At 41.0% G+C, this 13387-nt stretch overlaps 2 protein-coding genes across 5 annotated transcripts in view; one reads left to right on the top strand and one right to left on the bottom strand.

Moving 5' to 3' along the window:
- LOC310731884 (uncharacterized protein) overlaps window positions 1-13387 on the top strand; it is a 421718-nt gene that overhangs the window by 129546 nt on the left and 278785 nt on the right. The gene's annotated exons all lie outside the window — the stretch shown is intronic.
- The window catches only part of hipk2 (homeodomain interacting protein kinase 2), a 92622-nt gene that overhangs the window by 5674 nt on the left and 73561 nt on the right, over window positions 1-13387 (bottom strand). Inside the window, exons 7-14 of one of the 4 annotated variants that reach the window (XM_083551884.1) lie at window positions 10975-11137; window positions 8101-8230; window positions 7152-7273; window positions 4590-4717; window positions 1762-1938; window positions 1329-1667; window positions 445-692; window positions 122-282 (exon numbers count right to left, since the gene is read on the bottom strand). In XM_083551884.1, coding sequence (XP_083408010.1) covers window positions 122-282; window positions 445-692; window positions 1329-1667; window positions 1762-1938; window positions 4590-4717; window positions 7152-7273; window positions 8101-8230; window positions 10975-11137 — 1468 coding nt within the window. Of the gene's footprint in view, window positions 1-121; window positions 283-444; window positions 693-1328; window positions 1668-1761; window positions 1939-4589; window positions 4721-7151; window positions 7274-8100; window positions 8324-10974; window positions 11138-13387 lie in introns of all 4 variants that reach the window. The other 3 variants (XM_083551883.1, XM_083551882.1, XM_083551881.1) reach the window with 3 other exon arrangements.

Raw genomic sequence — 13387 nt, 5'->3', positions numbered from 1 at the left:
TTTTTTTTTAGCTCGACACTTTACATCAGCGCACGCAGCTAACGAAATATCCATCTGACACGAATGCACGTCCATATATCAATGTGCAAACCTGAAAGTTTATACTTAAACACATCCACACCTGGCTGAGATTGAGCGGTTGTTGCTGGAAAGGGTGTGGCCCGGAACGTTGCTGCCGATATACTCCGCCTCCAGGAACACCCCCTGAAGAGTGATTGTTGGCTGACAGGCCTCCATTGGAGGTTTTAAACTTGTAGGCAGGATTCTGGTGGTTCATGGTGTCTGTAATGATCAAAGATATATTTCAAAAGTCATATCTAGTAATGTGAAAAATGTATGCATACAGGAAATAGAAAGCTATCAGCATACTCGTGTAGACTGATATAGAATCCATGTAAAACTAAATTTAAATGGTAGGCTTTTGCAGAAAAGTTTACATCTCACCAGGCACAAGTCGCTCACACGCGCTTAGGGTCTCACTGGTCTGGCTCTTCAGGGGAGGGATGATGATGGTCCGGGGATTTCCGTTATTGTAGTCATCCAGCACTGCGCCCTTAGAGTCATAGTTGTTAGCATTGGGGCCGTTGGTTCGGGATTCTACAGCGTAGGGGCTGTTATTGCTGGAGTCGGAGTCGGGGGAGTCATGGACAGTGACACAACTGATGACGTTCTTCCGCTGTTTGGATGATGTGCTGTGAGGAGAGGGTAAGAAAATCGTGAACACAAATGGAATTAAACTTCTACTTATTAAAAAAGTTTTCAAAATCTGTAATTTTACTTTTACTTAAGTATGTTAAGAAATGCTGTACCTAACTACATTTAAAATCATACCCATTACTGAGTAAAAAAAAATTAAAAGAAAGAGGGAGATGGACAAGACAGACCCAGCAGAAAGCGAAATGCCGTCGAATCGAAGGTTTTTAAATGCATGCAGTAAAATACAGTACAATAATATCATTAATATCAATTTTTGCTGCAAAAGAGGATAACTCACATTAGCATCAAGTTATAGACTGTAGTGTTTTATTTATTTTTTTATTGCACTTTATTTTGTCCGTTCAATAATTTTATTTTATTTTTTATCTCCTTGTCCTTTTTAAACTACACTAGAATCCCCTACCCGACCTTCCACAGTTAAATTTTAGTACATTTTTACTGAGCTACTTTTTACTTTTACTTGAGTAGATTTTTAGACCAGTAACTTTACATGTACTTAAAGTAAAATTTTATTGAAGTAACAGTACTTTTACTTAAATAGAATATTTAATTACAATTTCCACCTCTGCAAGAAATGTAATTACAGTATACATTAAAAAAAAAAAGCTGACCTGGTGTTATTAGGCTGCTTGTGCTCATCCTCTTCATCTGTGTCACTGCTGATGGTGATGATGCTCACTGCTGGGCTTGGGGTGTCGGGGATGATGATGGTTTGCCGAGGGGGGTTGTGTTGTGAGTGTTGGTTGTGTGGTCCGTGGTGCTCTCGTGTTGTGCTGGAGGCCTGCGCTTCTCCCCACCCTCCTCCTCCACAGCCCTGAGGTGGGGCGCAGGGAGCAGAGGGGCCATTTTGTACCACAGCGCAGCGTGGCGGTGTGTTCTCCTTCACACGCTTTGAGCGCTGAGGGGACAACACCGCCTGGGAGGAAGACACCTCGTAGTTGGACATGTTCCTGAAACAGAGGGACACATATTAGCGTTGAAATACAAACGCTTTCATCCTACAATATCTCACAGAAAACCGAACATCCTTTATCTCTTACTGACCTGTTGCTCATTTGCTGTGGCTTACTCTTTTTGGAGGATGAGCTGCTTGAAGGCTGCCTCATTACATGAGCCACACCCACATTCAAAGGTTGTTGAGAAGGCAGGGGTACATGACCGGCAAGCAAGGCTGGTTGTTGCATGATGGGATTATAATGACTGCTGTGGGGATGGGAATTCCTGAAAAAAAAAAAATGAGCATCTTTTACTATATACAGCTTTTTTACCACCTAAACAATATTGTGTAGGTCCCCTTTTTGCTGACAAAACAGTTCTGACCCATTGGGCATTACCAGCATTAACCCCTGACCCTGTCGCCGGTTCACAACTGATCCTTCCTTGGACCACTTTTAATAGATACTGACTACTGCAGCTGCAGTTTTTCTCTCACACAGTCGTCCAGCCATCACAATTTGGCCCTTGTCAAACTCGCTCAAGTCCTTACACTTGCCCATTTTTCTGCTTCTTACACATCAACTTTGAGGACAAACTGGTAACTTGATGCCTATTATATCCCACCCACTATCATCATAATGAAGACATAATCACTGTTAATCACTTCAACAGTCAACATGTTATAATTTCATAATGTTATGCCTGTTATGCCATTATATATATCTGATTGAATTCAGCTTCAACAAAAGAGCTGAAATGTAAAAGACTACAAGCTTTCTTGATTCCACATTTGCAATTGCTCTTTAAATAAAAATGCTTGCCTTTGCAAGAGAAAAAATTATATACACCGGTATATACTTTTCTCTTTCGCAAAGCCAAGGCTCAGTTTGAATAAAGATAGGTAAATCGATGCAACTCTAAATAAATCAAGCAACGCCGACCAAAGATCCATGTTATATGGCAGTGCTACCGATCGTGACCTAATTCAATATGATGTTTGTCCAGTAGAAGGCAGCAGCGTCTGTATTGGACACACAGCAGACTGACAGCAGAAGGATGATTCTCAGAGGAGAGATCTCTGACTCTGCAGTGCGAGTGCGACACTCCTGCAGACGGGCTCGGCGAGGACAATAGAGCCGTCAGGGCTGGGCTGAAGGCTAGCGTCTCCACTTCTCACGACATCAGCAAACCCACATAAGCCCGAGCCTGCTGCCCACACGGCAACATGAGCCAGCTCGAATCCTTCCCATTATATTTAACTCAGTGACCCGAGCTGCCCCGCGAACCACTCAAAAACTCTTAAAACATTTAACTCGAATTCTTGATTAGCACTGAGCGCAATATGATGTACTTTTGACTAGCAGATTTTAAAATAAAACTGTACTTCATTTTACATGCATAATTCATGAGCAAACCCAGCTGGTAGACTGAGTACACAGCTTCCTGCCTTCGTTCAACTTGCTCATTCATCAAAGTCAAATAGCCATGCAATATAACACTTTCCCCCTGTGTTTTAAAGGTGCAAATAAGTATCAACATGCTCAATAATGGGGATTTGTGATGTGTGCATTCTTGTGAAGTATACATATAACGGGTATAATTAATACAGCTGCTAATCAATATCTTCACTGCCTCATTATGACAGGGCTCTTGGTTTCCCTACAGTTCTAAATGTTTCTAAATCGAGCTGCACAACTATTTTGAAACACAAACCAAAAACACCTCTTGTTTTGAATTATAAAAACAACATGACAGATGACTATGCTTGCAAATGACGCTTAATGGTCTGTTTAAAAAAAAAAAACTGAACTTGTGCTGAAAGGAGACTGGGTGCAGCTTCAGACGTACATGTTGGTGTGGAGCAAGACGGACGACTTTCCACATCTTCCAACAAGCTCAGGGACACACATTTCATCAGCGGTAACCTAATAGCGCTTATGAAATCCTCATTTGCTCAATTCAACTGTAAGTTGCTTTGGATACAAGTAACTTCAAAATATGTGTTATTTGAGCCGTTCTATGACTTTCCTTTTGCAATACAATTATTCAATAATACAATCTGCATTTTTAAAAAGAAATTTGTATATGTATCTGCATTCACAATTAAACCAAAAGTAGGCGTGGCCCAAACCTGAATGTTCTTTTTATGTTGTTGATTTAGTTTTTTTTTAATCTCTACCTCCATGTCTCTAGAAAACACAGAGCAAAAAGGAAGCTTAAAGCAGAGAGCTGCCAGCACGGTATGTGAGCCCTGACAGTTCCTTATCACTCGTCACTTCATAACTGGGCTGAACTTGACGTGTGCACCCGACTGATATTTTCATCAAAATCTTGCAGTTATTATGGTGGTTAGTACCAGCTTGTGATATTTTCTAACATTTATTTGGGCCTAAAATATACACGGTTTAACTACTAGTTTAATTTAAATCACCACGTCACTGATCAGGCAGTTGGTATGTAAATGCACTGTGCAGCGATGTGCTGATGCTTCACATATGACCAGTCATGCAATTGTTTCTGGCGTATCACTGTGCACACCTCTAGCCATGAGAACCTTCTGCATATCTGTACAGATGTGTGTTTAAAATGTTAATCTGTTCATTCTGAACAACATTTAGTTCCAAATCTATGGAAAAAATGCCTATTTTGTTTTTAAACAAAACTAAGACAGCAGGGACACCAAATTCATATAAATAGCAGGATAACTCTGTAATCTGTAAATTTTATTTACAGATATTATTTCTATGCGGCTTGAAACACATTTTCTGTTTTCAATTCTCGTGTTAAGTATACGGCAACAAACGCTGCCGCGGGAACCCGGCAACAAAAATCCAGCAATGAATATCATTTTTTTTTTCTGCCAGATGTCAAAATCACTCCTGTGTGAGCTGCTGTATTTTTTGCAAATGAGTGATTGGGACACAGGTGGTGCTCACCTCCAGTTGGTGAGGGGCTGAGAGGTGCTCATGGAGTCCGGGATGACGGTGGCATGCTGTACAGAGGTGTGGGTGAGCTGCTGCCATGCTGGGGGCAGCAAGATCTGCTGGGTACCAGAGGGCCAAGCCTGCTGCAAAACAAGGAGAGGTAAAAAGAATTAAGGGGCGTTGGGTTCATAGTTTGAAGTTTTCTCTGCAGGGGGTACAAGAGTGTAAGACTCTCAACTAAACAGGTTCCGTTAGAACACCCACAGGTTTCATATAAGGAGAAAGGGACAAAGCTATTTGCAGCTGTGACCGTTAGCAAGTGTGCCAATCTGTGCCAAAGAGCTACCAAAAGGGTCAAACATTGCCTTTAGGCACGGTGATTATGCAGGGAGATGACTATGCATCATAAATGTGTCCTAGTCTTTCTCTAAATTACTATAGCAATATATTTATTTCAGGAAATATAACACTGGGCATAATGCAGACAATCTCATTTATCTATTTGCCACTATCTTTTACAAGTGCTCAAAAAAGATTCAACAAAAAAATTACACAACTTTGGCAAAAAGCCACTGTTGAATAACAAAAAGCTTTTGTCACTTTTCATTTTAACTTTGGTGTTTTTCATTCTTCCCTTGGCACCGATATCTTAAGAGATTCATAATGCACCTTGAAAAAAAAATGAAGCGTGGCCTTGACTCACATCTCAAAAAAGATAAGACCTTGCCTTAATAAAGATATGTAGCATTTCCCAGGCAGTGCGCTGATGGCTTTGACGTTTTTCCAAATCAGCTCAGGATTTAATTAAATTCAGGAGCCCCCCATTCAGCCGCTTTGTGAGGAGCTGCTTTGTATGACTGGCATGGAGTGTACAGAGTGCCAGGCGTAATTTGCCCAGAGACGTTCCTAGCAGAGGAGTGTCTGAAGCTCTAATGGCTTAATGCAGCTCTACTGATTAGCAGTTTAATGTACAACTAATGAATTGTTGCTTTAATACCATTCGCACATCGAGTTTACCATGTCATCAGTATGGGCTACAACGCTTGGTTCACACAAAGGGGGCCTAACCACAAATGGCAGGGGTCTATTATGTTTAAGCTTAGAGACAGACCAAACAAGGGCCTTAGGGAAAAAAAAAGTTCAATTGTGTCTGGCCATGTCTTTAGTCATGCATGGCTTCCCAAATTGCTGGAATGTCCTTAAAGGTGTTTGGTGAATGGCAAAAATGACCAAGATATTTACTGTCACCTTCATTCTTTTTTTACCTGCTGTTGCTGTGGACTGTTTTTGTCTGAAGCGAATTTTGGGATTAGAGAAGAGGCACATAGAGGGCGGTCATTAGTGAAGTTGAACAATTTATCTTAAAGGCTCAAGCTGTGAAACATAAAAGTGCATAAAACTAGAACATGTCCTTCTTTTTGTACTTTGGTGATGTTTTCCCAGAACACTTCGAGTCAGGACTTGGTATTGTATTAGCTGACATGAAAAGCTGAAAGCACTATTAACCTATATGCAACGCGCACCCTCGACTTGCTTTAAGGTAATGACTTTATTCTCAGCAGATTATTTATTTCGCTTGCAGCCATGCTGTCACAAATATTTATTTCTATACTGGACATTATGTCCCTGCAGCTCTTTTCCTACATTGTGCACTTTCAGTTCTCACATACTAGCCTGGGGTGTGTAATCAGCTCATCTGCCCTGAAACTGTAACCCAGATAAGGGTTCTTTTCCATGCATAGCCATCTTCTGCACAACCCCCATTTTGACATGGCGCCCAGTCTATCCCGCTTGTTGAAGGCCCTTTGTCAACCTTAGAGGCTCTGAATGCTCACCCTCCCTGATTGTTCCTGCATTTTCTGCATTCCTGATCCAAATAAAGGCATATGCAGCCTTCTGGGACCAGCCTCATCCCTCTTCACACACACACATTTGAAAGACAAGCGAGAATGGGACGGAGTTGTGGAGATCAGCATGTTAAACTTAAAATTAAAAGAAGTTATGTCTCCATTCCATGAAGCAAGTAACTAAAGTCTGAATTTAAAACTGGCTGGAAAATATCAAACTCCACCAGCTAGTCAAGAAGTTCAAGCCAAACATCATCAATCCAGTACAGGTCCTGCCTTATGGCCCCTGAGGCTGAAAAACCCGTCAGCGTCCATAGATCTTTCTGAGAGCCGGCTTCTGTCATGCTCGTCAGACCATGACTGGCTTTCACTCCAGGGGAAAAAACACAAGTGCTAAGTTTCAGTGGAGACTAAAAGCCCAGCCTGGTAACAGGCTCTGGGACCAGCTCCTGTGACACACACACACACACACACACACACACACACACACACACACACACACACACACACACACACACACACACACACACACACATGCAATTATAATATATGACCAAATGAGAAAGTCTTTGTCAAAGGAGGTGAATTATAGTTCATTAAAACAAAATGGGTCATGCTAATTGGTCTTTTCCAAAGACACATTCGGCTGTAGTCGGAGACACAGAGAGGTTTTAATTAGTTTACCACGCATGGTTCTTCACTGCCATGGTGAACAAGGAAGTGTTACCTGTGTGAGAAGGCCAGGCTGGATCTGCAGGGGTTGACCACCAGGTGCCTGAGTCACTATGGGAACAGCATTCTCCATCCGTACGGAGTAGCCGCTGTGCTTGGAAGGGGACGCCTGCAACCCTGAGAACACAGCATAAGCGCCACAGGTCTTTTCATTTCTATTTTGAGTTCTATTTTCAACACATGACTGATATTTACCAAGTAATCATAGGCAAGTAATTCAGATAAATTAACTAAATAGCTATCAGGATTTGAATGTTTACTACTGTGTACTATCACTGACCACTTTATTAAGAACACCTGTACACCTACTCATTCAATTATCTAATCAACTTTCACTCATGTCGGCCAAACCAGACTTTTCGAACCAGTTGGTGCTCACTTTAGCCTTATGGCTATTTTTCTTGTGAGCTGCTATTGTTGCGAATTATCCCTTAAAGAGACACCCTCTATGGTAATAAAGTCTGGTTAATCAAGATACTATAGCCTTTGTGGTAGCTAGAATCAGTCTGGCTATCTACAAGATGTTTCCACCTGCAGAACCCGCCACTCAATTAAACTCTATGGACTGTTGTGTGCGAGAATTCAAAGAGATCAGCAGTTTCTCTAACACTCAAACCAGCCCATCTGGCACTAAAAACCATCAAATCAAAGTCACTGAGATGTTTGATGTGAACATTAACAGAAGCTCTTGACCTGTAACTGCATGATTTATACACTGCATTAAACTGCTGTCTCCTGATTGGCTGTTTGGATAGATGCATTACGGGGCAGGTGTTCGTCATAAAATGATCGTTAAGTGTATATTTAATAAATGCACAAAGTTTACTAACTAGCATTCTCTCACGAAATAGAAACGCTATAAAACTACTCAATCCTTGTGCAAATCTTTGTATTAAGACAAACATGTTCATAGAGAACCCAATGTGCAGAAATATTGCTCTCACCTTGAAAAGTGGGTGGGCAGACAATGAGTGCCTGCTGGAAAGGATCAGGCCGAGTGGCACAGAGCTGAGGGGCGCCAGGCTGCAGGGGCATGGTCCTGGGGGCCACGGCAGCCATGGGCGCTGCAGGAGGCTGGTAGAGTGCAGATTGGTAGTTTAGTATGGAGACATCGGGATTGGCAAGGGAAAGGGTGGCACTGGTGGAGGAGGGAGCCAGGTTGGTGGCCTGAAGGAACCGATGGAGTCAATAAAGAAAGAAACAAACAAACAAAGACAAACAAAAGCATAAGGAGTGGGTGTGAAAGGGGATGAGGTGGATTGTCAATGAGGGCGAACGGAGAAAAAACTATAAAATCATAAATTATAAAAATGCACTGATTATAGTGTAGGTGTCTTAAGGGTCATCATCAGCGAGGGATGTTTCAGGTAAGATGTCTAAAAAAAATAGCTTTTAAGAAACCTGCAATTGATGATTTTGAAAGCCAAACCATCTGTGCGCTTTACAAGACTAAATAAGCTGGATGTACTATTCTATACGGATGTGAGCTCTTAAAATGTTTACAACCACAAATAAAAAATACAAAAATTGAAACCCATCCTTTTAATGCTTCATATTCGAAGTCATTAATAATCCACTGCATATCAACACAAACGCTACATTTATTTGATGTGCAGCATGAGTACATCTGGTGTTCAATAAAATGGCTTATTGACCGCTACTCTGGGATGGGAGGGGGATGGAGGATGAGTATGTGTCAATCAATGCTCTCGTGTTACAGTTTATGCTACTCCAGCTCATTGAACTTGCTCAGTCTCATTAGCAGAAGATAATAATTTCTCTCTGCACTGCACTGTGATTAAACATACCCACACACATTTATACAGCATGAGAAAGACACTGAGCTTTTCAAATGCCTCAGCCTGGTCTTTATTCCCCTCTGGAGTGTTTTATCCTGCATGGTTCAGGATCCTTTCACCTATTATCTTGTTATTTTTACCATCTCAGCTATTACAGTGAGTGAGTTTCTTCTTAGCTGAAGGACTAAAAGTGCAATACTTTGATTTAAATCTTTACTCTGGCCATAAAGACAAAAAGAAAGTACGCAAGGTAAATTACCATTTTATAATCCCTAAGAAAGCAAAACCAAGCGGACATTTTAGGCCTAGGCACAGGCGAACTCATACTATTCATGTCTTTAAATACAGCTATAATAACTGTTGAGTCAAATGCAAGGTTTACATAATCATAATCCACAGCAGACATGTGGAACAAGAGGTATCTAAAATGTCCTTGATCAACATTTCCTACTCCAAACCCCAGCGTTTTAATGAAGGGTAGCCTTATTTACTTTCATTTAGTACTGAAGCAATCCTGTTTCATTTCATGCCACTGCTAGTAATTACAAGCTTTTCATTAGTGTCTGCATGGGGAAAATTCTGAGTGGCACGTTTCATTTTTTATTTTCTCCTGTTTCATGCGGCCGATGAGCACCAGGGGAGAGAGTTAATCAATACGCCACTGTAGCATTCATCAAACAAAATAAACATTGCAGCTCGCAGCCTGCTAATAAAACATGAACCAGCCCAGCCCTTTTCACAATCACAAATGGAACAGACCTTACCACCCAACACGTACACTCAAGCACATTCTATATGTGTGCTTTTTTAATGGCAGAAATTCAACTGTAATTAATCTGGAAGAGGTTAAGTGTTTACTTTAAAGTCCCAGGGAGATTGATGAAGCAATAAACAAGGATGAGTGCTAGATCAGGGTTTTAGTGAGAAGGGCACGTGTGAACAAAAGCCAGTAAATTACAGGGAAAGCAGGCTCTCTCGATGAATATTTAGAGTTGGTGAATTGAGTTCAAAAGTTATCAATACCAATATACCAATACCGCTGCACACCCGCATAATTTTTTTCAAATATTATCCATGCACTACGTGGAATATGCAAATATCCTGAATATAGTTCACATATTCAAGGTTGACAGTTTTCCCATTTGTGTAAAAAGAAACGGTTTTCTGTAGTTCAAAGCAGTAATATGATTAATAAATAGTCATATTTATGTATCTGATATTGGCCTTGAATGCCATTCAAAAAGCATTTTTAAGTGTATCTACACTCTGTAGTTATGTTTAAAGTCAGAATACCAAGGCACACAACAGGGACATTAAATCATCATTACATGTGTGGGTGCAAATGGGGCCCTACATTCCTATGACACCTTTTGAATAGGGTAAGTTCGATGTTGGATGAAGTGCATAATTCCTGTACATGAGAAAAAGTACAAATCCCCTGTTCTTCAGCAAAAGTATACGTTCCCTTTTTACAATTCTACTCAAGACTCTTTCAATTGTATATAAGTATCAAAGTAGAAACCAATAACAACACAAGTCCAGCATTTTGAGCGTACAAACATGATTAGTACAACCTGTATAGTAGCACAGCAGCATTGATCAGCTGATAGTGAAGGGAGGACATAATTCAGCAGGATGTAGAAACTTTTAAAGCGGACATGTGATTTAGACCTGGATTAGCAGTCAGCAGTTTGGATGGCCATGCAATCCGTATGGCCAGAGAGAAAGAAAATGACAAACAGGCAGAAAGTATAGACTGTTGCCTAGTTATTCAGAACACACACACACACACACACACACACACACACACACACACACACACACACCTTAAACCAGCACGAATGCATAGGGATTTGGAGAAGTTAACTGCATTGCTTCACCATAAATGAGACAATGTGTGTGATTCAATAACTGCACTTTCGGATGCAAAGGGGAAATAGAAAAGAATGTATGTGTGTGTTGTCGTGTATATATGTGTGTGTTGTCGTGTATATGTTTGTGAGTTATGTAGACACTGACCTGGCTGTGCACAGTGTTGAGTTGGTTGTTAAAGGTCATGGTGAGGTTGGTGGAAGTGCTAGGGGCTACATGCGTGATGAACGGGGTCTTGCTCTGGTTGACTGCATCGTACATGTTCACGCGACGCTTACAGATCTCCATGTTCTGGAAGCAGGATTTGACACTACAAAAAAAAAAAAAAGAATTATAATAATCATAAAGAAGTGGCATTGAATGTTATATCTTTATATGTACACAATCATGTTGTCAGACAATTTTATTACTTTTTTTTTTAATATTGACATTGACTAATATAAGTTTGTTTTATATAATACAAAGGCAGGGGATGTAATTATAAACACACTTTTACGTTGCTCTCAGGGCAAAATTAACAGACTGGGGCTGCAAAATTTGTTGATTCATCAATCTTTATAATAATCCTGGACTTTGCAGCAGGAACCCAAAGTATTTTAATGAACACTCTAATAAGAGTATTTTTACATCTAAGTCTGAGGCAAAAATTAAAGCTTGTTTGGTTTGGTTTTATTTACACTAAACATACAGTGAGGAAAATAAGTATTTGAACACTCTGCTATTTTGCAATTTCTTCCACTTAGAAATCATGGAGGGGTCTGAAATTGTCATTGTAGGTGCATGTCCACTGTGAGAGACATAATCTAAAAAAAAAATTCCAGAAATCACAATATATGATTTTTAAACTATTTATTTGTATGATACAGCTGCAAATAAGTATTTGAACACCTGTCTATCAGCTAGAATTCTGACCCTCAAAGACCCCAAAAGTCTGCCTTTAAAATGTCCACCGCCACTACATTTATTATCCTAAATTAGATGCACCTGTTTGAGGTCATTAGCTGAATAAAGACACCTGTCCACCCCATACAATCAGTAAGAATCCAACTACTAACATGGCCAGGACCAAAGAGCTGTCCAAAGACACTAGAGACAAAATTGTACACCTCCACAAGGCTGGAAAGGGCTACGGGGAAATTGCCAAGCAGATTGGTGAAAAAAGGTCCACTGTTGGAGCAATCATTAGAAAATGGAAGAAGCTAAACATAACTGTCAATCTCCCTCGGACTGGGGCTCCATGCAAGATCTCACCTCGTGGGGTCTCAATGATCCTAAGGTAGGTGAGAAATCAGCCCAGAACTACACGGGAGGAGCTGGTCAATGACCTGAAAAGAGCTAGGACCACCGTTTCCAAGGTTACTGTGGGTAATACACTAAGACGTCATGGTTTGAAATCATGCATGGCACAGAAGGTTCCCCTGCTTAAACCAGCACATGTCCAGGCACATCTTAAGTTTGCCAATGACCATTTGGATGATCCAGAGGAGTCATGGGAGAAAGTTATGTGGTCAGATGAGACCAAAATAGAACTTTTGGGTCATAATTCCACTAAACGTGTTTGGAGGAAGAAGAATGATGAGTACCATCCCAAGAACACCATCCCTACTGTGAAGCATGGGGGTGGTAGCATCATGCTTTGGGGGTGTTTTTCTGCACATGGGACAGGGCGACTGCACTGTATTAAGGAGAGGATGACCGGGGCCATGTATTGCGGGGTTTTGGGGAACAACCTCCTTCCCTCAGTTAGAGCATTGAAGATGGGTCGAGGCTGGGTCTTCCAACATGACAATGACCCGAAGCACACAGCCAGGATAACCAAGGAGTGGCTCTGTAAGAAGCATATCAAGGTTCTGGCGTGGCCTAGCCAGTCTCCAGACCTAAACCCAATAGAGAATCTTTGGAGGAACTCAAACTCCGTGTTTCTTAGCGACAGGCCAGAAACCTGACTGATCTCGAGAAGATCTGTGTGGAGGAGTGGGCCAAAATCCCTCCTGCAGTGTGTGCAAACCTGGTGAAAAACTACAGGAAACGTTTGACCTCTGTAATTGCAAACAAAGGCTCCTGTACCAAATATTAACATTGACTTTCTCAGGTGTTCAAATACTTATTTGCAGCTGTATCGTACAAATAAATAGTTACAAAATCATACATTGTGATTTCTGGATTTATTTTTTTTTAGATTATGTCTCTCACAGTGGACATGCACCTACGATGACAATTTCAGGCCCCTCCATGATTTCTAAGTGGGAGAACTTGCAAAATAGCAGGGTGTTCAAATACTTATTTTCCTCACTGTAACAACAAACCGAAAAGCAAAAAACAAAATTTTTAAGGGCACTTTGTGGTCTGGGGCGGAATCACACACAACTAACACATCCAACCAAATTCATCTTTAACTTCATATGGCAGTATAGCACTTTCAATGGAAAGCACTATTCATCCTCTTCTGCATATGTGAATTTGTAGATGCCCATGACTGGCTCGTGCCACTCAGGTTGAAAAGAAAGAGAGCGAGAGAGAGAAAGCGAGAGAGAGAGAGAGAGAGAGAGAGAGAGAGAGA

This window comes from Silurus aristotelis (genome assembly GCF_946808225.1).
Source record: "Silurus aristotelis genome assembly, chromosome: 10".
NCBI lineage: Eukaryota > Metazoa > Chordata > Actinopteri > Siluriformes > Siluridae > Silurus > Silurus aristotelis.
This window is presented reverse-complemented; position numbering and strand designations above follow the sequence as displayed.